Raw genomic sequence first — 24,112 nt, 5'->3', positions numbered from 1 at the left:
ACATCTAGGAAAATGCTCGTCCTCCCTCCTTCCCTCCCTTCCTTCTTCTCTCCCTCCTTTTTTTCCTCCCTCCTCTTCCTCCCTTTTGCTCTTCTGGCTGTCATACAGCAGCATAGACTAGGTTGGCTTATAAGTAACAGAGACTTACTTTCTGTAATTCTGGAGTCTGAAATTGAATTCAAGGCTTCAGCATGGTTGGGCCCAATGGAGAGGTCTTATTCTCTATTGCAGATGACCAATGTTTTATGTCCGAGCATAGTAGAAAGAGAGCCAAGCTAGCTCTTTGGTCCTTCATATAAGGCTACTAATCCCATTCATTAGGGCTCCACCTTCATAACCTAATTGCTTCCACCTGCAAATAGCACCACATTAACTGTTAGTTGCCAACATAGGAAATTTGGTTGTGGGTGGGGCACATCCAGTCCATAATAGATGAAATTAAAAAATTTGAAAACTATTTGTCTGGTATATGAACAATGCTTATCACTTGAAGTGACTTGTATTTGTATATTCCTTCAGAGAAATCTACTGAGTGATACCTTAGGCTTGACACAATATCGGATCTGAAGTATTTAAAATGGGAGAGCCACAGTTCCAGCACTGAGGAGATCTGGGTCAGGAATGGTGTGCACAGGCAAAGTTCTGTGAGGCCTGGGCGGGTGGGGTAGGACAGGGTAGCACAGAGATTGGCTGTGTGGGCTTGATTTTTGTCAGACCAGAGAACCTCAACGTGAATATTACTTGGAAGTTTAGGCATGAAGTCAAATCTAGCAGGTTAAAGACTTCTTAACCCTTTAAGAAGGGTATTTGGATGACGGGGTCATACTAGGCAAGGCAAGCTGGTAGATCCTGCATTGCCAGGCTGTCCCAATAGGGAAGATAGGGACTCCTGGCAGTCGTTTGCCTATATTTGCTCTCAATTAATCCCAGCCCCTGTTCTGTATTGCAGGGAACTATAATCTATAAACCATCCTTATTACACAGATTAATGAGTTTCTATCATATTTCCATGCTTGCATTTATCATGCTTTGTTTGAATCGCCCTCCCTAATGCTCTTCTGATACCCTATTCTCTCCATTGTGTGTGTGTATAACAACACACACAATTATCCATCCATCTGTTGGCAGATACCTAGGCTGATTCTATATCTTGGCAATTGTGCATATTACCACAATAACCACAGATATGCAGGCATTGCTATTGTATGCTGACTTCATTGTCTTCCAGTATGGTATGGTCATTTGGCAGTTCCACTTTTAACTCTTTGAGAACTTCCATATTGTCTTCCATAGACTCTGAACCTAGTTTACCTTCCCGTCAAAAATGTGTAAGGTTTTCTTTTCCCCCAATATCCCAAATTAATTAACTGATTGATTTTGAGAGGGCATCTCATTGTCTTTTTGATCTTCATTAGAAAATTACATTTACAGGTTCTCTTGCAAACTAACTTTTAGTATGTCTGACCAAGAATAATGCTCTGGAGTGAATATTTGTGGGGTTGTTCCCTGAATTTATATGCTGAAGCCTAAATTTAATAGATTTCCCAGCCTGCAGCATTGTGAGAAATATAGACTTACTATTTAGAAGATGGATGTGTATCATGTTTGTCTAAGAGGAGTCTGAACAGACTAGGCAGGAGTCAGTAGCAGAAGATTCTCCTATCTTGACATGTCTCCTCAGTGGATGTTTCTTTCATTCGATAGATATTGCCTGTGTTGTCCCAGTTCTGTAGGTCAAGTCCACCGTGGCCTGGCTATCAGCAGAAAACCCTGGCTTTAGGCTCTGTTGACCCTGTCTGTTGTTGCTCATTTTCAGGGTGCTTGTTTGGTCCTTCTTTGCTTGGCTTCTTGGCTCCTCCTTCCTTGTGGAAATGTGTCCTTGTATTATATTGCTTTGGCTAAAGTAACTGATTGGCTTTTGTCTTCCTGAATAAAAGTTGAGGGATGCACAGCTCAAATACACACAGTTGATTTGAGATTATTGCCTAAGAAAACTTGCTTTTGCTGGTCAGTATAGTTCTGAGTCAGTGTAGTTCATTAAAAAGTTGAAACACTAGACTTAGTCTTGTTAAAACCGGGTAGCGAGTTTGGGCATCTGTTGCTTGACTAACTGAAGCCTTCCTTCTTGGAAGTGCTGCTTTGTTTTTTTGAAGCAAAGGAAGTAAAGCGGACATGACTGAGCAGCTCTGATGTGAAGACTGTTTTGGGTTGTGTCATTTTGGGGGAAAAGCAAAGGTGTATGAATTATGAAAAGGAGAATTTATTTATTCGCCTGTACAAACCGCATTACTTTTGTCACTTTGGAAGGGTGATTCACAGTAAGTTCTCAGTAAATAAAAATGCAATTAATGTACAATTAATGCAAAAATGCAATTAAAGTACATAGGAGATTAGAGGAAGCAGAAGTTAATTTGTGTGTGTGTGTGTGTGTGTGTGTGTGTGCGCGTGCGTGTGTGTACGTGTGCGTGTGCTGGCCTGGGCATTGCTCCTGTGTTCTCTTGCTCAAGGCTAATGCTCTACCACTTGAACCACAGCTTTATTTCTAGCTTTTTGTGGTTAATTGGAGATAAGAGTCTCTCGGGCTTTTCCTGTCCCAGCTGGCTTCCAACTTAGATCCTCAGATCTTGGCCTTCTGAGTAGCTAGGATTATAGGTGCAAGCCACCAGCTCTCGGTTAGAGGTTAATTCTTAAGAAGAATAAGAACCAAAGCTTGTCGCTTAACCTTTCCGCCTTAGTCCACCACAACTTAACAGTTCTCCAAAGGAGTCTTGCTTTCTGTTGTCTAATTTGACTATACTGGTGAATTATGTCCCAGAAGGAAGAGGCCATCTATGACTTCAAAAGAATTTCCTTCTTTTAGCTAGGTGATAGCAGTGAATGTACTATGGTAGTCATGATTGCCAACACTCACCATGAAGGACCTGCTGTCCTTAGATTTCCTTGATTGCTTTCTGATGACAGAAGAATATCTTGTGACCATTAGAGTTGCGGTCTTGAGTCACATGAGACACGCTTGGGAATATGTAGAGTACTATCTAGCATACAGAAATAGGAAGTATTTATCATTGTTATAATCTAGCATTTACTCAGCAGTTGTATTAAGCCTAAAACAGGTCTGTTTCATATTTTTTTTAAAATCCTATATTATCTGAAGTCCCATATTGCTGACAGATCAGTGAACATACATTTTAAAAGTCAACATATATCCAGGCACTGGTGGTTCACGCCTGAGAACCTAATCTAGCTACTTGGGAGGCTGAGCTGTGAGGATTGCAGTTTGAAGCCAGCCCAGGAAGGAAAGTCCATGAGACTTTTACACTCTTATTTTTGATTAACTACCACCAAGCTGGAAGTGGAGCTGTTGCTCAAGTGGTAAAGTGCACAAAGGCTCAGGCTCTAACTTAAAGTCCTAGTACTGGTGTGTGCATGTACACTTTTAGTGCCTAGGCCCAGAGTTCAAATCCCAGGCACACACACACACACACACACACACACACACACACAACACACACACACACACACACACACACACTATATCAGCATGTAACAATAAGAAGTTGGGATGCATTAGCTGCAGATTTAGCATGGGGATTGTTTCTTCAGCACTGTTTCTTTAGTGCTCATTTAGGGAAATGTGGTCCAAGGACAAAAACATGAGGCCATGAACTCTGTGAAATGCAACTGAACCAATTTCTCAGAAAGGACATGCACATTGGCCTGATGTGAGCTGAGTGCACATGAACTTGGGAGAGACGATGGCGTGTTCTGTAGCGGGCCTTGCATGGAGATAGTGATATTGCGGAAGTCTTAAAGAATTACAACACAGGAGAAGTGGAGCAGAGGCAAAGTTTATTTGAATGGGAGAGTAAAACATCAGGAAACTGAAGCAAGACACTTGTTACTGATCCCCTCCCAGGACTCCTGGTCAGGAAGGCCACCAGATGCCGGAGGAGGCCTTGTTCAACTACTTCTCCGGGTGCGGGAGGGGGAGGCAGGGAGGAGGGACCAGGATGATCAATGTTTAGGCCGGGACACTATCCAGTTCTCCAGTGAATCTTCTAGAAGAGATTTATTTTTCTAAGGCAACAAAAATCCATTGACCATGTAGTATCTAAGACCTCTTGGGTTGTCAAAAGTTGCTCATTTTAAATTGGTTAGTATATTTTATTCTAGAAAGATCCAATCTTTTTTTTTTTTCCAACATCAATTCCATTAAAAGCATGGAGTGGGAACATGGTGGACTCAGTGCTGCTTTTTGAACTGTAGGAGTTGGTGTGAGAGAGAAAGGGGAAGGTAGGGACACGTGGTAATCTGGGGAGGTAGTCTAGAGTTCAAGTGTGGCAACACAGGCCACCCATTTTTTTTAAATTGTTGAGTAGGCTCAAGACTGTTAAAAGAGAAAACAGTATGGAGAAATAGACAAGTCTCAGATCGCGGGGATAAAGCATACCCGCTGGAGTCTGAGTGCAGTGTTTGAGCGCTCTCTCTACCGCTGGCTATGGGACCTATGACTTCTGAAAACTTCAGCTTTCTCATTTAAATATCTTGTAGGGTATTTTGCCAGCTTAAAGTGCTTCACAAGTATTTGAGTGTCTACTTGTATGTTTATTTATACTCTGATGATGTAATTACATTGAAATTTTATTCTACATTTTGAAGCAAGTGACTGTATAGTCAGAGTATGGCACTAAGCCAATATATTTATGGCAGGGTAGGGATAATTGATTTCATGGTTAGAGAGCTTTTTATTAAACCTATTTTCTGTCCAATTTGGAGAGCTGCCATCAAGTCTGTCTGTCTGTCTATCTATCTATCTATCTATCTATCTATCTATCTATCTACTATCTAGCTATCTATCTATCTAGCTATCTATCTATCTAGCTATGTCTAGTACTAAGGCTTGAACTCAGGTCCTGGGTACTGTCCCTGAGTTTTCTTTGCTCAAAGCTAGCATTCTACCCCTTGAACCATGGTGCCACTTCTGGCTTTTTGCTGGTTAACTGGAGATAAGAGTTTCACAGAGTTTTCTGTCTGAGCTGGCTTTGAACCTTGATCCTCAAATCTTAGCCTCCTAAGTAGCTAGGATTACAGGTGTGAGACACTGGCGCCCAGCTTACCATTTTTTCATTAGGTTTTTTTTTTTTTTTTTTTTGGGTCCGGTTGTGGGGCCTGAACTCTGGGCCTGGGCGCTGTTCCTCAGCTCTTCAGCTCAAGGCTAGCGCTCTACCACTTGAGCCACAGCGCCACTTCCGGCTTTTTTTTTTCTGCTTATGTGGTGCTGAGGAATCGAACCCAGGGCCTCAGGCATGCAAGGCAAGCGCTTTACCACTGAGCCACCTTCCCAGCCCTTCATTAGGTTTTAAAAAAGAAGTGGACCATTTACTTGAAGAAAAGGGCCCTGGGAGATTCTTTCACACTGAGTTGTGTTTTTGTTTCATCTTCAGTGGGAAGAGCCTGCTGTGTGACATTTTACAAGGTTTCCATTGGTTAGTTGCAGTGGGAAGGTGCCCCTTCATTCTGGGGTGAGGTGATGGATTGGAGTGTTGAGGTCCCTTCTGCATGGGTTGCCCCTGTACACTGTAGCAAACACTGTGGTGCTGGCTCACCTGTGCATTTGGAAAGAGACCTGAGGGGCCAGGGCCATAGCCCTGAGGTTAAACCCCAATACTTCCCCTCCTTGCAATTTTTTTTTTAAAGGGACCTGAAATTTTAGTGTTCGTGCACCAGTGGTGTCTTGTGATAGAGTTCTGTCCAGGAATGAAAGGCTGCTGGAAACACCCACCTCAAGCAACAAATGTGCAGAAATGGCTGCTGGCCCTACCTTCTGACCATTTGCAGGAGTCAGCTTGGTAGAGACTGTGTGTGCACCACAGCAGTGGGTCCAAGACAGCTTGGCTGTCTCCTCACCGACGACCGTGTATTGGCTCCCTATTCCTCTGTCTTCTCTCTTTTCCTTTTTCATATTCTGTTTTTCACACTGTTCTTTGCCCCTCCAATTCCTTCCTTCCTTCTTCACTCTCTTCAGTTCTCCCTTTTTTTCATTATTCTTTTTTAATTGTTATTATAAAGGTGATGTACAGAGGGTTTACAATTTATGGCAGGCAGGTATTGAGTACGTTTCTTTTTGGACGATGTCACTCTTTGCCTTGGCACTCTGCCAGTTTTCTCCTCCTCTCCCCACCCACACGTGGTTTATTCTTCAACAGAGTGTCCAGTAAGTACCATTGCTGCATTTGTTCACCCTTTGCCCCTCCATTTCTGTACCTCCCCTTGCACTCCCAAAGACAGGTAGATGCAGTTCTTACTTTACGAAGCTAAAGAATCTGCCTTCCTTCTCATTTACTTTTCATGGGTTTTCCCGATATTCCTGATTCTGATCTGAATCCTGCCACTTAAGGTAGAGAGAAAAGCACGTGGCTTTTATTTTACTTCACTTTATTCTTCATTAGTTGTGCAGAGGGATTCCAATTCAGCCTGTCAATTTATCAGTCTGTCTTGATCATCAGTGACCATCTCGATCAATATCACCCTTCCACTGTTCTCTCTCACCTTTCCCAACCCCACCCATCGCCCCAAGTTATCATGTTCCATTCTCATATCTGTCCATGAATATTATGACTGTTTTTTCTCATGCTTCCTCTTCCATTCATTTTCCTCCTTTCTCGTGACTCCTTCCTCTTTAACATGTATTCCGACTTCCTGGTATTCGTTTTGTTAAACTGTAAGTTTACCTGCATATACCGTATACAGTAATTGGCATATATGCAGATGACCCTGTATATGTTTGAGTATGGCTTTTTACATGACGAGTCTGTTAAGATTAATTTTTCTGACCTGTGAAGAGGGCACTTGGTGGGTAGATGACACCTTTGCAACCATTACTTTCTCCCAGAAATGGAGAGGGTAGATGGCGTTCACCCGGGACCTCTTCTAATCATCCATCTCTGCCCTGTACATGTTCTTCTTCATCTTTGATGGTGATGGTTCTTGTCTTTCTGATAATAGATTGAGGAAACTCGGCTCAACATCGACAAGATCTCAGAGCATGTGGAAGAAGCGAAGAAACTCTACAGTATCATTCTCTCTGCACCAATTCCCGAGCCAAGTGAGTGTTTACTGAGTTGAGTCACCCCACACTGACCCTTTCTCTTGGGGCTGAGCCAGTCTTTATTTTCCTTCTTTCTGTGAGTAGCAGGGAATCACACACATTACCTCCTGCTGTATTCACATCACACAACCTCCCTGCCTCCTCTTCCAGCTCCAAGCCCCCACTGCCCGGCCACTCTCGGCTCTTCCCTTCATACTCCCACTCGAAATGCTTACCCAACACGTACTCCATTCTCTGACCCACCTCTATGTCTTTGGACTATTTTTCCTCCCTGAAATGTGTTTCTCAGCCCCCTCTTCCGATCTTCCTAAACGTAAGTTCATTTCCCTTCCCTCTATGAGGTTTAAGTTAAAAGGAATCTCTCCTGTCCCTAAACTCACATTTTTTTTTTTTTTTTTTTGAACTCTGGGCCTGGGCACTGTCCCTCAGTTCTTCAGCTCAAGGCTAGCGCTCTACCACTGGAGCCACAGCGCCACCTCTGGCTTTTTCTGTTTATGTGGTGCTGAGGAATCGAACCCAGGGCCTCATGCTTGCAAGGCATGGACTCTACCGCTGAGCCACCTTCCCACCCCCATAAACTCTCATTTTGTGACTGCCATGAGGCAAACTTTGCTTCCCCTAACAGCAGTTCCACATTTTGAGAGTACAATTTAGGGCTGGACTTTCTGTTCCTTAAGAAGAAGGATAAGCCTGGTTTCCTGTCATTTTATGTCAGCTATGGGGGTTGGAGCCCAAGATTTCACTTACTAAACATATGATTTGTTTGTTTGGTGTTTTTTTTTTGGGTCAGGTCCTGGGGCCTGGGCGCTGTCCCTCAGTTCTTCAGCTCAAGGCTAGCGCTCTACCACTTGAGCCACAGCGCCACTTCCGGCTTTTTTTTTTCTTTTTGCTTATGTGGTGCTGAGGAATCGAACCCAGGGCCTCATGCATACAAGGCAAGCGCCCTACCACTGAGCCACTAAACATATGATTTGTAGTCACTGAGCAACACTCCCCGTCTGTATACGCCTTTTACAAATAAGCTATCTCTCAGACTGTGATGACAGATTGTAGGGATAAATGCTTCATGGGTTGTGGGTGCCTGAGAAAGGTTTATTATTACTATTATTGTTGTTGTTATTATTATTGTAACTGTTTTCTAACCGATTCTACTTCCTTTGTTTACTCAGAAACCAAGGATGACCTTGAGCAGCTCACAGGAGAGATCAAGAAAAGGGCCAACAATGTCCGGAACAAATTAAAGAGTAAGAAGGGAGCAAAGGGATCGAGGAGCCAGGGCTCTTCACCAGCAATGGCAGCACACACACACACACACACACACACACACACACACACTCGTGTTCACCATCAATGGCAACACACACACACACACACACCCGTGTTCACACATTTTTACTCTTTGCATGGGTACTGGCCCTGGAATGATCTACTGTAGTCTTAGAAATTTTCTTCCTTGTGGATCCTGACTACAGTTGAAAGAATTTAAACATGAAGTAAAGGGATGGGAGTTAATGTGTGTTTTCAGCTACTGACTTGGTACTTTAGGCTGAGTTCTTATTCTTTTCTCTTACTGGTTCTGTTTCCCCAGTACCTGTGTCCATTAGAAAGGTATGTAGATGCAGGGTTTATAATTCAGTCTGTGGATGTTTTGCTGGGCTTGGTATTTCTTGAGGTGAGATTCTCATTACTGCCCTCCTCCCCTGTATCACATACAGTGAAACTGTTGTCATGGATTCATTTCTCCAGGGGGACCCCACAGGTTGATTTAGTTCCATTACCCAAAATATTTGGTAAGTTCATACTATTGATCAGAGGGGAAAGTGTACCACTCAGCCCAGTTTATTACTTCCTTCCCAAGAATATGTTTTAATAACTATTTAGCCGGTGATGCCATGCCTGTAATTCCAGCATTCAGGAGGCTGAGGCAGGAAGATTGCCAGTATGAGGCCAGCTTGGGTTATGGAGTATGGTCCTGTCAAAAGGCACAGAGCAAGCTGGTTGCTGGTGGCTCATGCCTGTAATCCTAGCTACTCAGGAGGCTGGGATCTGAGGATCACAGTTCAAAGCCAGCCCAGGCAGGAAAAGTCCATGAGACTCTTACCTCCAATGAACCACCAGAAAACCGGAAGTGGCGCTGTGGCTCAAGTGATAGAGTGCTCACCTTGAGCTGAAGAGCCCAGGGACAGCGCCCGGGCCCAGAGTTCAAGCCCCAGAACTAACTTAAAAAAAAAAACAAACAGCAAAACAAAGCCTGGTATTCTAGTGAGTATATATAAAGGGCCATTAGGAAGGAGGGAGGATGATGATAGCATGGCTGCCACTGCGATAAACGTGGTAGGTGAGTGCTTATTTAATCTTCACATTGATATTATGAAGTTGGTACTGACGGGCTGGCTAGTCCAAATCTGAAAACCCAGACTTGACACTGCTCCAAAGTCTGAAACTTTCTGAGTAACAAGATGATACCACAAGTGGAAAATTCACACCTTCACTCATGTGGCAGACCTCAAAGAATAGGTGCATTAGAAATACAGCACAAAGCTGGGAGCTGAGAGCTCACATCTGTAATCCTAGTTGCTCAGGAGGCTGAGGTCTGAGGATCACCATTCAAAGGCAGCCTGGGCAGGAAGGTCCATGAGACTCTTATCTCCAGTTAACCAACCAACAGCCAGAAGTGGAGCATAAAAGCTCAGGGGCAGTACTCAGGCCCTCCGTTCAAGCCCTAGGACCATACCAGCCCCCTTCCCCCCAAAAAACCAAAACCAAAACCCCTAAACAGTATATAATTATCTTCAAGCTTTGGTTATGAGGTATATAGGAAAATGAATTGTATAGTCTGTCCTCAACATAGATCATTATATCCATGCAAGTATTAAAAAATCCAAAACACTTCTTTTTTTTCCAGAATACTTTTGATCCCAAGCATTTCAAGTTAGGGATACTCAACTGTCTGGTATTTATTCCATTTTGCAAACGAACCAGTGGAAACAGATTAAGTGGTTCCTTAGTCACATAGCTAGTTAGTGGCAGGGCACAGATTTCAGCGTGTCTCTTGGTGACCAAGACCCACACCGTTAACCGTTTTGCTAAGGAAGACTTAGTAACAGGAAGGACTGACAGAAGCATGTCTGTGTACAGCTCACAGTAGCTGACCTCTATAGAGATGCCGCCTCGCCGTTACTCCATCCCCAGGGGTTCTGTGTAAGGATGGGCGGGGAGGTCTGCACTGACCGCGGTGTGTCTTGGAAGGAAAAGCAGATGTGTTGTTCAAATAACCCTCCTTTCACTCTAGGCATGGAGAGGCATATTGAGGAAGATGAGGTCCGGTCGTCAGCAGACCTTCGGATTCGGAAATCCCAGGTAAGTTTGTCTCTGGTCTAACAAACGCCCGATTATTAGAATTTCCTTTCCTGGGAAATCCATTGAAGACCTGGCAAAAGGGAATTGTTGAGATTGAAGCAGGAGTCCAGCTTTTTTGGCCCTTTTCTTCCAGGATCCTTCCCAAAGGAGGTTCCTCTAGTTCCCAGGGCACAGCCTGTGTATAAGCAGAAATTGGTGTCTTCCCTCTAAAGACTCAAAGTTATTAGATACCAAGTTTGGAGCAAACATGCAAAGCTATGATCCTTCTTCTTAAACAACCAATACAAGTTGGGAGCCAGTGGCCCATGCCTATAATCATAGCTATTCAGGAGACTTAAGATCTGAGAATTGCAATTTGAAACCAGTCCAATGCAAGAAAGTTCATGAAACACTTATCTCCAATTAACTACCCAAAAGGCCACAAGTGGAGCTGTGGCTCAAGTGGCAGAGCGCTAGCATTGAGCGCAAAAGCTCAGGAACAGCGCCCAAGGCCTGAGTTCAAGCCCCAGGACCAGCACACACACACACACACACACACACACACACACACACACACACACACACACACACACACAATCAATATGACATTCAAGTGGCACAAGAAACTCATATAGGACCCAAGCGAGAATAGTGTAAGAAGACATAACTAAATACATGGCGCTCTCAGCACTGAATGATCTAGGGAGAATTAGCTGGTTGCCAGAGGAAGTTGGGTATTGGTCTGGTAGGAGTACAGTCAGACTCAGGTCATTCCCCCTCTTTGAGGGACGTGGCGGTGGGAGTGGGCGGGTGGGTGCATGTGGACGTACATTGGCAGCAGTGGTGGTGGTGCTGGTGGGTGGTAGTGAGGGACAGACAAGCAGAGAGCAGCTTATCTGGAGAAAGACATTCTGGTTGGAGAGCAGAGGCTGTAAATTCAGTAAGTATTACTGAATACCAGGCTGTGATTTGACTCTGATCCTTTTTTTTGGCCAGTCCTGGGGCTTGAACTCAGGGCCTGAGCACTGTCACTGAGCTTCTTTTGCTCAAAGCTAGAACTCTACCCCTTGAGCCACATCCACACTTCCAGCTTTTTCTGTGTATGTGGTACTGAGGAATCAAACCCAGGGCTTCATGCATGCTAGGCAAGCACTCTACTACTAAGCCACATTCCCAGCCCTTGGCTCTGATCTTGTAGCCTATAGTCCTTTGTTTCAGGCTGCCATGTGTTATGGAGGATCTTATGATAGCTGTTGGAAAGCTATGAGTGGAGAAGAAGGAAGAGGCTGGTAGGTCCCCAGTCAGGTTTCTGTGTGATTTTGGTCTGAATTTTCAAGGTGGTAGTAGGTTTGGAAGAATAATATTGGTGATTTGTGAAGGAGAAATTGTTGGGGCTTGATGAGGAGAGATGAGCAAGGAATAACAACCAGGAAGGTCTGAGCTTAGGCATCCAAGGCTCTTGAGGGACTTTATCTACTTATAAGCAAGGACAATTGGGCAGATCAGTTGGGGTAAACTCCAGGATCTTTGGCAGACATTCCACGTGGAAAGGGAGGCTGACATCTTTAGAAGGCAAGCCAAGGCTGCACTAGATAAATGCTACTTGTCCAAGTAGGTGCAGGGCTCTCGAGATTCCTAGAGATTTTCTTGTTTCATCTGACCATTACAATGTGAGGTCAGCCAAGCAAATAAATAGGTATGGAAACAAAGGGTAGCGGACTTTTCCCAAGACCACAACACTAGGAAGCCAGAATGTAGGGTCTTTTATTTGGTCTTTTGATTTCAAGGCCAGTGGTGCTCTAGTTTTGCTGGTACCATCCAGCAGTCACTGTGACAGTAGAGAGTCAAGAGTCCATGTTAGTGCTGGGTGGTTTCATTTACAGATAGAAGGGCACAATCCAAGGGGCAGCTAACAGGACATCAGGAAGCAGTAAGGTAAGGAAGTACCCACAGGCACTCACTTTGGACAGAATCACCAAGTAAGGTCCAAGACTCAGAAACTAGTGTCTTCACTCAGACATAAGATAACACACACAAACCTGCACTCTTCTGGTGGCATCAGCCCTTCTTCAATACACACATCCATTCATACTTCCTGCTCCCAGGGGGTCTAGGGAGCCCATGTAGCACAGGCCTTATGAAGTGGGAAGGGGATTCTACAACAGTTTACAGGCTTTCCCCCTTTCTTTCACCTCCTGGGGAGCTTCCTCATGTAACTTTGCTCCCTTAGCACTCCGTCCTCTCGCGGAAGTTCGTGGAAGTGATGACCAAATACAACGAGGCTCAGGTGGACTTCCGTGAACGCAGCAAAGGGCGAATCCAACGGCAGCTTGAAATAAGTATGTATTTGAAGTTTGGTGTAGTCCTCGCTACCAACTTTTTCTGCCATTTCTGTCCAGTTGAAATCTTGAGACACTGGGAGAACAAAGCAGCAGTCCTGCTTGTGGGCTCTGGTCATATTTTGTGCCTTGTGCACATGTTACGGCATCGACACATCCTGAGTACTGTTCCTTAGGCCGAGGAGTAGCCCGAGTAATTGTACTCCTATAGATCCAGCCCTTCCTCATCTAGAGGAGAAAACCACGCTGCTAGTTGCTACCAGGAATCAAGAACTTTATAAAGCTCTGCCTTCTGGGAATTTAATAATATGGAAGACAGGGCCCTGGAGGGAATATGTGCTTTCTTCCATACTCTTAAATCCTTGAAGGAACTGAATGAGCAAAGAGTTATCAAGGAGGAAAAAAAAAAAAGCAAGTGTGTTTAGGAGTGGCAGGTTGTCCAGGGTCTGGGAGAGGGTGTGTTTGGGGCTGCGGTGTAAAGTTAAGAAGATTGAGGGAAACCTACCCATCAACTGTGAGTTACCTTGAGGGCCTTGAACTCCAAGGTGTACGCAGTGGGGCTAGGAAGAAACGTAAACATTGTGATACATGTTTTTGGATGAGCGCTGATTGCTGAAAACGTTGAGGATGAGTTGGACTGAGAGAGCAACCAGAAGAGTCAGGAGGCTACTGGTGAAGTTTTGTGGAGGCCCAGTTCTCTCTAGTAAAGATGCCATGTTCCTCGCTTCCAGGGAACTTCTAAAGTGTGGTTATGCTTTTGTCTTACATTTGATGTTCTACTTCTTCTGTTACTAAGCTGGCAAAAAGACGACCGATGAGGAGCTGGAGGAGATGCTGGAGAGCGGCAACCCTGCCATCTTTACTTCGGGGGTGAGTGACCTGGGTGCCATGACCAGGGATTGACCTGGGAGCTTCAGCTGCTCTGGCAGGGGCAGGGCGGCCTGCAGGGGGCCGCACAGCCTGACTGTGCATGGCCTGTTGTAGATCATCGACTCTCAGATTTCCAAGCAAGCCCTCAGTGAGATCGAGGGCCGACACAAGGACATTGTGAGGCTGGAGAACAGCATCAAGGAGCTCCACGACATGTTTATGGACATCGCCATGCTGGTGGAGAACCAGGTAACTGCAGCAGGGCTCCTGGGGAGGGAAGGGGAGGAAAGCTTGGCTTCTCCTGAGCATGGTGAAGGGCGGGTGAGGTGGAGCGGGAGAGTCAGGGAATTTGTGTAGTGGATGGACAGAGAGATCCATTTGTTCCATTCATAAGAATCTGATCCCATCAGATGCTGACATCTCAGCTTTGTCATGAGGGCCTGTTGCTTTAGTCTCCCAGGCATTCCTTGTGAATGGAGGCTTTGCTGTTTATGTCAATTACCTGTTTCACTCAGCCTCAGGATCTTACTTCCTCCCTCCCTCCTCCTTTTTCTTTAAAGAATTAAAGCGAGGGTTTCTTGAGATATGAACTATTTCTCTGATGATATTGGAAACATGTCCCTTTGTTCAATTCACAGGGAAAATCTTAGATATGAAGATATAGAGGGTCTGAAGCTGGGTATGCTGGTAAACATCTGTAATTTCAGCACATGAGAGGCCAAGGCAGGCTTCCTAGTGAGAGCCTATCGAAAGTAACAAGCAAAAAAATAAAACAAAGCCAGATGCTTTTACTATTCTCCACTTAACGTTTTGTTCACCCATGTTTCTCTTAAGAGTTTTTGCACTCCTTGGTATGGAACAAGAGCAAACTTAAATGAAGAAATAGAACAGAATGTTTACAGACAAATTTGAAGCATTCATGGTACTTCATCTGACAGCTTTTCCACCCAGACATACTTGCTGAGGGATTGGGTTTTACTTTTGGTGATACCGAGGCTTGAACTCAGGGCCTTATCCTTGCCAGACTGGCACGCTACCAACTTAAGCCATGCCTCCAGCCCTGTTTGCTATTCGTTATTTTGGAGATGGCGTTTAGGGAATTTTTCTACTTAGGCTGGGCTCGAAATTGTGATTTTTTTTTTTAATTCCAGAGCTCATTCTTCTGAGTAGATAGAATTACAGGCATGAGCCACTGGCACCTGGCACAGGATGGAATTCTATGTTGCCTGCGTAGGTGCCCACATGACTTCTAGTACTTGTGATGGGTCATCACCCTGTGCCACTTTTACCAGGAACTTCCCCAGCTGTTCTGCCACTGGACAGGCCTGGGAAATGCTTCCTTAGTAGACAGACTGCAGATCCTAGTTGAAGCCCATACCCTCCTTGACTCATAAGCTCTCTGCTCAGGGGCTGGGTGCTTCTCTCTCTTTCTCTTGTGACCTTTGAGACTCTTTCTCAAGCTTCTCTATCCCTCCTTTCTCTCTCCCCCTCCCACTGCCTTGCCGAGGATCTGGGTTGTGATGGAAGCGATGGTAAGTGCTTTGCTCTGGTTATGAGGGCCGTATGGTGATGGGTTAGGTTGAGGAAGGCCCAGGCAGGTGAGCGAGTGGAATGCCCATCCTCAGATGCCCAAGAAATAATAGCCAGGAAAAGGTTGGAAAGCTTTGCAAGAACCTGCTGCCTAAAGAAGAAGATGTCACTGAGCAGCATGGAGAAATCTTATCTGTCACTTGAAAGGGGCCTGGGAATTTCTCTTGGAAGACAGCAAATGTTCCAGATGTCAGATATTCATAGAACACCTACTGTGTGTGCCTGCTACCGCTCTATAGTACTGAACCCACTGTTTAGAGGCTGACAGCTTGGTGATGGTTTAAGAGCATGGGATAGTCTTAATTTGGTTCTTGCACCCCATGCTTAAGTGGCAAAAGAAGGAAAAGATGGGAGTGGAATTCCTCAGAGGATAAATCAGGCACCTAGAAAGTTTGTGTCTAACACAGTGCTGGGCACAGAGAAATGCCTCTTGAATGAGTGACCCGCCCCCCCCCGCCCCCTCCGCCAACCAAGGGGCTACAGGTAGTCATGCTCAGAAGGCTCCGTTGTCAGATTTCTGGATGTAAAGTGGGCTTCTCCCCTACCTTAGCTGGGACTGTGGTGGCCGGGTTCACTGGGTGTGTGACGCATGTCTGTTCTTTGCAGGGGGAAATGTTAGATAACATAGAGTTGAATGTCTTGCACACAGTGGACCACGTGGAGAAGGCCCGGGACGAAACGAAAAGAGCTGTGAAATATAAGGGTCAGGCCCGGAAGGTGAGATTCTCTTGCTGTTTTCAGAGAAGATAGTTTGTTCGATCTCTCTCTCTCTCTCTCTCTGCACCCTCTTCCTGTTTCTGCTGCTCTCGCCTCTCACACGTGGCAAAAGGGAGCCATGATTGATCGTATTGAGAACAACATGGACCAGTCAGTGGGCTTCGTGGAACGGGCGGTGGCCGACACCAAAAAGGCTGTCAAGTATCAGAGTGAAGCACGCAGGGTGAGCGCCTTGCGCCCCACTAGTCTCCTAGTCTCCTCTCTCTCCAGCCACATGCACCTGTGTCTTTGAGCCTGCGCCTTCCCTCTGTGTCTTGGCCTCATCCAAAAGCCCCTACACCAGCCTTTCCATAGAGACTAGCTTCCTGCCCGGCCTTCTCAGGATGCCTTGTATGGATCTGGCTCACGTGTTCTTGCTCAGGAACCCAGACTTGGAAGGTGGTCCTGCAGGATGGGTGCCGGGCACACACAGGTGTCCTGCTGCTCTTTTCCTGAATGCAGCTCAGGATCCTTTCAGACGTTCACACACCTGACTCCTCTTCACCGTCTTCCCCAAAGGACCTCTTTCTGCTTTCCTCTATCTCATACCTAGGACAGTCCTCCTCGCTGTGTACATATTAGCTCCCAGAAAGGGAAAGTACCTTGGTTTTTCAACTTTTAGAGGAAGCAGTTGAAGGTCAGAGGTTCAGTATCTGGCTTCAAGCCACCTGGTAAGGCTAGGAGCTGAGATTCAAATTGAGATTTCAGTCACGCTCTTTTGGCCACACTGTTTGCTCCCTCTTCTGGCCTGGTGGCTCCACCACTTCTTTGCTTCTCTACTGACTGTGGGTATCGGGCTCTGCCTCATGTCTTCCTTTTACTCTTCTTCTTGATTTCTTTTGGGCTCTGATATTTTTGTTCCTTAGTTCTTTGCTTTTCTTTCTAGTGTACCTATTGCTTACATAGGTATTTAGAGAGATGGGGTGTTTTATTTTGTATGATAAAGCCATGCTGGATCACTCTTTAGCACCTGTTCAGTACACCTGGTCAGACAGGTAGGGGTTGATTGGCTCTAGGCGGGGACAGATGAACTGGAATTAGAACGATATCAGAAAACATCTTTACAGTTCATTCTAGCTTAAGAAAACAGAGTCACTTTACATCTTGTCCAGTTGCTATTTGGGGATGGTATAATATTGACTCTTAGTATATTTGTGCAGATACTGTGTGAGCTGAGCCATATTTCTGTCGGTCTCATTGCTAGTCAAGATGCAATTGAAGAAATGTAAAATATCCTAAGCTGCTTATTTGGTTAATAAAATGCTACCTGTATAGAAAAGAGAGGGGGTTGAGTTTTAGATGGTTTGTTCTTTAAGAAATAGTAATGATTTTTTTTTGTCTTATTCTTTTCTCCAGAAATTGATAATTATCATTGTGGTAGTAGTTGTGTTGCTGGGTATTTTAGCATTGATTATTGGCCTTTCCGTTGGGCTGAAATGAGTGGCCCGAGGGACTCTGGCACTGAAATGTAAGTAAATGAATGGTTCTTCCCAACTGTGGGTTGGCTCCTTATTAGGACATTAGCCCGAGATTTCAAATTTTACTTTCTTTATTGACTGTCCTTTGGCACAGTGAACTGTCAAAAAACTTTCGGTAGCCTGTGGATTCTTTCATTTCTTTTACATTCCATTTCAGAGTTCTGACTGCCATCCGTGGTTCAGGTCTTCTGTTCTTATGCTGAAGAATCTGTTCTGTGTGTTGTCTATCTTACCTTGGGTTTGCACCTCTCCTGGTTGTTGCCCAAGCATCTTACTGGAATGTTGGGTACCATCTATGTGATGGATCTGGGGTCTGCCTTCTGAGTTCTTTCCTGGTTTTTCATGGATGTTGGGTTTTGCTTTTCATATCCTGTTCATTTTTTTAAACCTAATTATTATTTTTTTTTAAATTAAGGGTTGGGTCCTCTGAGAGCTTTGTGGGTGACTGTTTTAGAACTTGAATAAGGGAATAGCTAATATTTTTTCAGTAAGTTGTGGCAAGCAATCTACTGCATGACTTACAACTTTGAATCTTTTTTTTTTTTGTCGGTCGTGGGGCTTGAACTCTGGGCTTGGGCGCTGTCCTTGTGCTCTTCAGCTCAAGGTGAGCGCTCTACCACTTGAGCCACAGCACCACTTCCGGTTTACTAGCGGTTTATCGGAGATAAGAGTCTCACAAACTTTCCTGCCCGGGCTGGCTTTGAACCCCGATCCTCAGATCTCAGCCTCCTGGGTAGCTAGGATTACAGGCGTGAGCCTGGCGCCCGGCACAACTTTGAATCTTTACCACAGGTAAAGGTAGTATACAACGTACATTACAGATAATACAGTTTAATATACAGTTTATACATAGATGCTGGAGCCTGCCGGTAATGAAAGGGAATCCTGAATTAGGGGGCGAGGACGAGAAAAATAAAGACATAAGACAAAGGATGGGGTCGGGAGGTCTGCAGCTCAAGACTGCAGCACCGTTTATTTTTAACTTTCTCTAATATATACAATTAGAAGTGAAGAGGTAACATAAGATTACTATAGTCCAGAAAAACAAGGAAAATTTCAGTAAAAACAGAGTGCAGTAAAAACAAGACAAGGTCAACTGGTAGAAAATAAAACAAACTCTGCAGACATAGCAAAGCAATCCCGGGCACCTGGTGTTTTTTAAGTAAGCCAGTTCCTTGTACATGCCTTCAAGTGAACACAGGGGTCAAGATGACCTTTGAGCTTTACTGTCGGCTCCCAACACATAGAGGAGCTCAGTTTCAAAAGAAGTATCAGGGCCAAGTTCACTTTGCCACAAAGGGACCAAGAGAGTATTTGCTTTACTATATCTTGGCTTTTTTTTTTTTTTTTGTAAAATGTAGTAGCCATTTGCCATTGTATACAAAGTCTAGAGGACCTTAGAGGATTGTGGCTTTAAATGTTAGACTAAAGCCAAGTGCTGGTAGCTCATGCTTAGAATCTTAGCCACTCAAGGAGGCTGAGATCTGAAAATCGTGATTTGAAGCCAGCTCAGGATTAAAAGTCACCATGAGACTCTTACCTCCTTAAACACCTGAAAAACAGAAGTGGTACTGTGGCTCAAAGCAGTAGGGCACTAGCCTTGAGCAAAAAATGCTCAGGGATTGAGCCCAGGACCTGAGCCCTAAATCATTTAACAAATTAAATTATTTAAGTTATTTAGTAAGTCTTTAAAATTTGTTAAATAAAATACAGTTGACTACTAGCTCAGCTTAAGTAGCAGTTAACATGGTTATTGGGACTATGTGACATATAAAATACTTTTTTCTTCAGAAAGCATAGCATGTATTGTTCCAGAGGGCTACAAATACAGACGAAGGAAAGGAAATTATAGTATTATTGCTGATAATCTGTAGCCTGTTCTCTTGACCACCCCCCCACAGTTTTACATAATTCAGACTACAGTAACTATAGTTCTCAGCATAGTTACAAAACCATATGCATCATTGCACATCACTAAAATCTTTTTTAAAATCTCATTTTCAGCATAAGACTGTGGATATATTTAAATATATAACACTTCCTCAGTGTTGGAGTTGATGCTGTTATTTTGCTCTCAACAGTATGACTTTCTATTTTTAATTTTTTTTTTTTTTTTACTGTTTCTTTCTTTCTTTTTTTTTGGGTCTAGTCGTGGGGCCTGAACTCTGGGCCTAGGCACGGTCCCTCAGCTCTTCAGCTCAAGGCTAGCACTCTACCACTTGAGCCACAGCACCACTTCTGGCTTTTTTCTTTTTGCTTATGTGGTGCTGAGGCATCGAACCCAGGGCCTCAGGCATGCAAGGCAAGCACTCTACCACTGAGCCACCTTCCCAGCCCCCTTTTTTTTTTACTGTTTCTTGATTCATAGATGTTGAAACACTGAGCCAATAGGTACAAGCATTCTTTCTTTCTTTTTTTTTAAATTTTTGTCCCTTGATACTAGGGCTTGAACTCAGTTCCTCACACATGCTAGGCCAATTTGTCCATCACTTAAGGCATGGGTCCAGTCTTTTGTTCTTGAGATAGGGTCTCTTTTGTTACCTTGACTTTATACTTGTAATCTTACTGTCTTTACCTCCCAAGTATCTGGGATTATAGACAATCACTAATATGCCTGGCTTAGATAAAAGCATTTTAAGACTTGGTAGGTACTTCCCTTCCATGTTGATGCCCAGGGCTGATCCTTCAGTGTCAGTCCTGGGTATAAAATTCAGTTATTGAACATTTAATTAAATTCTTCTTTAATTTTGCTCCAGTGGTCTGACTGGAAGGTCTGAAAGTAAGATGATTTTATCACTAACTTCATCTTGAGAGAGAAGCAGCAGCGAGGTGACCAGCCTCTCATTGGCATTTCATAGTTTGTTCCCTCTCCCCTTCCTCCCGCTGCCCCGCCCCATGCATTTCCCAGCTAGTCTATAATGGCTTCTTGCTTGTAAAGCTTGAGTTCTGAGTCTTAACTATCTCATTGAAACATATGGTAAAAATTTAAAAAGCTGTAATATTTATCTTTTCATCTTTCTTGTGGGGTGAAAGATGTCTTGTGAATCAGGGGTATGCCTTAGCTGTCATTCCTAACTCCAGGAACAGATGTAAATGAACTCTTCTTGAGGAGGTAACTCTTCAAAGATGAGGAGTCAAATATATAATGTGTAGTGGTCTAACTTCATTTACGAGACACTAGGTGGCTTAGCAGTTTAGAGGCCTGCCATTGTCCCCCCGCCCCCATATTCTCTAGTATAGTTAAGACCATTACGTGGTGGTCCATTGGCAGTGAGGTCTCTGAACAGGAGAGAAGGCAAAGCCATCTTGTGTATACTTTCTAGGTGAATGGCAGCTATAGCTCCATGATACTGTCATAAGCTCCGATTTACAGATGTGGAAGTCCATTGAAGTTCAATGAAGTTAAGAAATTTGCTCAGATTTGCAGAGTTTGTAATATGGAGCAGCTGTAATATGTCACCTGGATGTTTCGATATTCCTTCTGCTGTGCCTGCTCATCTTCTAAGAGAAAATGTGTGTGGTTGAGGGGTTCATGGAGAAGATAGGAGTCCCGGAAAGTTTCCAGACCTTGTATACAGCCAGTTGCTGGTAGCTCATACCTATAATCCTAGTTACTTAGCAGGCAAAGATCTTGATGATTTTGTTTCAAAACCAGCCTGGAAGACAAATCCACCATAAGCCTCTTCTCTCCAGTTAACCAAAAAGAAGTCAGAACTGGAGATGTGGCTCAAGTGGTAGAGTGCCAGCCATGAATGACAGAGGTATATCACATAAGCCTAAAATGCCTGTAGATTTTGTTCATTTACAGTGGAATATTTAATTCCAATTCTGTCCTTAAGTTTGTTGGCATCGTTTCATGTTGCCTTTTGCATTGTTGTCATTCTTATAATCCGTTTTCTTTACTCCTCTCAAGGCTGCTGCTCTGCTACTTGAACCACACCAGCCTTTTGCTAGTTAACTGGAGGTTAAAAGTCTAATGGATTTTTCTGCCTGGCCTGGCTTTGAACCTGACCCTCAAATCTCAGCCTTCTGAGTAGTTAGGATTACAGGTACAGGCTTCCAGCTCAGCAATTTCTGACTTTTGCTGTCCGCCTTCTAGGTTTGTGGCTGGTTTTTCCTGCTGTTCCTCACCATCAGCCTGCACACTGACCAGCTCCTCCTCTCCCTGCCTTAGAATCCGATTTCACTCCAGCCTGCTCTGGCCACCCTTGTCTTCAGAGGGGAGTGGAGTTTGAACGGCCCTCCTGAGAGTGAGGGGGGCCTGGCTCCTTTGTTTCCTTGTAACCAGCCTCGGACCTGCCTCAGCGATCTAGCCCTGATGGAATCGCGTCCACTTGTTGCAACCCCAAGGTCTCCTCAAAGTCACATCCTGCCCCAGCACCTTCAGCACCTTCCCTCCTGGAGCCAACCCGTCTTCCCTTGTCCCTGGGGTGTCAAATTATGCCTCGTACCTGGGAAGGCTGGTGTGAGGCACCCTAGGGTGCTGCGTTTCTACCTCATGGAGTATTCTCCCAGAAATCGCAATGTATTTTCTTTTTAAAGGAGTTTCTTTAACAAAGCAGAGGATTCTCCTACCTTTGGCATAGGTTTGGATTAGAGACTTCTACCTAGCGGGATTCTAGTCCTCACAACTGGTTGTGATATCCAGATGTGTCTTATGTTCGCTTGTTGTCCCAAGTCCTGAAAACAGGACGGACTGACAGATAGCATTTTGGTCTGAAAAGTTAACTTGTTTGAAGCTCAACCTTTAATTGGGCTCTTGGTAAATTCAGCTCTGGGGGCAATTTGATCTTTTTCTGTGTCGCATTCTGTCATGTTTACTCAAAGAGGGGCCAGGATTGAAGTAGTCATCTGAGGTTACCACGTGCAAAGGCTGAGGGTGTGGAATGTTGGTTTCTATATCTGATTCTTAGAAACCGGCTGTTCCCTCTTGGTGAAGCCATTGCTTTGAGGCCAAAAATAAGGGATGTAGACGTGGGCTGGGGGTAAGGTGCTAGAGTCTCAGACTGCAAATGCTTCATGAGACTGTGCAAGTAATTCAATCACTCCAGGTTTATTTTTGTAATTGTGTGTGGAATGTATATAGAATATGTGTCTATTTCTCAGGAAGTAGGAAGCTAGAAGTGGAAGGTACTATGTCCTTAAAAAAAAAAAAGGTAATTAAGCTAGGCTAAAAGTTATGTAAGGGACATGTGAAAACAAATCATGGTAGAAATATGATCTTCCTGGGCCATCAGGAAGCTTGCTTCCTGGCTGAGTACTGGGGGCAATCATGAGGACTGTTAAATATTTCTGCACGGCAGGTGAGAGGTGGCATGTACCGACACTTCCTCTATCTGCTAGGCAGCTCTAGGTTTGTTTGAAGAACTTCGCATAGCAAGCTGGTATTACTCACATGGCTCTGGGACTCAGTTCTGTCTTGGGCTAATTTGTATGGTTGTATGGGAGAGACCAGGCAGTATGGGATGGCCCTTCCAGCTACCTGGTTAATGAGTGTGATAGGTTCTTTGTCATCTCTAATGCTTGTCATAGAGGAAGACACGGATGGGATATCCTCACGTGCATTGGCTGTAACTCACTGTTAAGCCTCGTAGGTACCTAATGATCTCCTTGATTTTTGGGTACTAGCTGTATTTCAGCTCTGAAGCTAATGCTTTCTAGATAGGGGGAGTGCTTTAATCTAGGCACTGCCTTTTAGCTTCCTCTGCAAAGGCTCCTTATCCAGTCATCACCTAGCACCCAGACAGAGCCACAGGGATGCCCTCCTCCTATGGCTATGATGTCAGGAGCTGGCTCCAGCAATAAGGGGAACATACTCCAATCAGAGGCCTTTGCTCTCTTCTGAAATCAAGACATGAAGCTTAAGGTTTGGAATGTAACATGTGAAGGGTTTTTTTTTGTTGTATTTTTTAAAATGTAAACTTGATTATTTTATTGCTAATTTAAAAAAAATAAATGACTTTATATTGATTGATATATACTCTGGCTCCATCTCCCTGTAAAACTTGGTGATCTGCTGCCACCTCATGGTGATTTTTGTTTAGGTTTGGAGTGGGATGAAAAATCTCAACCACCTGGTTCCAAAGTGCAGTACAAATTTTGGTTCAAATTTTGACCCCCCCCTTTTAACCCCCCAGTGAAGTCTAAGGGTATTTGAGTTTTGAGTTGAGGAGTTGCCTGTGAAAGAATCAAGGAAGAAAAGTCAACACACTCAACATCTGCTGACATTCTGATGATCTCATGTTTGAAACTCTTACCTGGACACATTCTGCAGACACTCTGGGTTCCGGAAAGCCAGATCCATCCCTTTCTCCTGCTCCCTGTCCCCTCCAACCCTCTTCCATGTCCAGATGCACCTGTCTCCCTCCAGTCATTAATGTCTATATGCGTGGTGATGCCATTTCTCATGTGCTTTTTCTTCTTTTGTCTGGATGAGCAGAAGAAGATCATGATCATGATCTGCTGCATTATACTTGCCATCATCTTGGCTTCTACCATTGGGGGCATATTTGCCTAAAGAAGGTGAGCTCTTCTTGTCTGGGGAACATTAGGCTTGTTTTATTCGACACTTGTGTCCTGGGGACTTTCACCAGGTTCCCTAACCTGGATGGGTTGGGGAGGTTATATGTAAA

At 44.4% G+C, this 24,112-nt stretch overlaps 1 protein-coding gene across 4 annotated transcripts in view; it reads left to right on the top strand.

The window, feature by feature from the left end:
• The window catches only part of Stx3 (syntaxin 3), a 44,585-nt gene extending 21,911 nt beyond the window's left edge, over positions 1-22,674 (top strand). For 3 of the 4 annotated variants that reach the window (XM_013029244.1, XM_013029246.1, XM_013029245.1), the window contains exons 3-11: positions 7,006-7,105; positions 8,278-8,352; positions 10,401-10,468; positions 12,678-12,786; positions 13,583-13,656; positions 13,771-13,905; positions 15,853-15,963; positions 17,359-17,470; positions 21,580-22,674. In XM_013029244.1, the coding sequence (XP_012884698.1) occupies positions 7,006-7,105; positions 8,278-8,352; positions 10,401-10,468; positions 12,678-12,786; positions 13,583-13,656; positions 13,771-13,905; positions 15,853-15,963; positions 17,359-17,442 (756 nt within the window). In that variant the 3' untranslated portion in view covers positions 17,443-17,470; positions 21,580-22,674. Of the gene's footprint in view, positions 1-7,005; positions 7,106-8,277; positions 8,353-10,400; positions 10,469-12,677; positions 12,787-13,582; positions 13,657-13,770; positions 13,906-15,852; positions 16,187-17,358; positions 17,471-21,579 lie in introns of those variants that run through there. The other variant, XR_001175572.1, reaches the window with a different exon arrangement.
• Positions 22,675-24,112: the final 1,438 nt, after the last annotated feature.

The sequence above is a fragment of the Dipodomys ordii genome, unplaced genomic scaffold, assembly GCF_000151885.1.
Source record: "Dipodomys ordii isolate 6190 unplaced genomic scaffold, Dord_2.0 Scaffold117, whole genome shotgun sequence".
Classification (NCBI taxonomy): domain Eukaryota; kingdom Metazoa; phylum Chordata; class Mammalia; order Rodentia; family Heteromyidae; genus Dipodomys; species Dipodomys ordii.
This window is presented reverse-complemented; position numbering and strand designations above follow the sequence as displayed.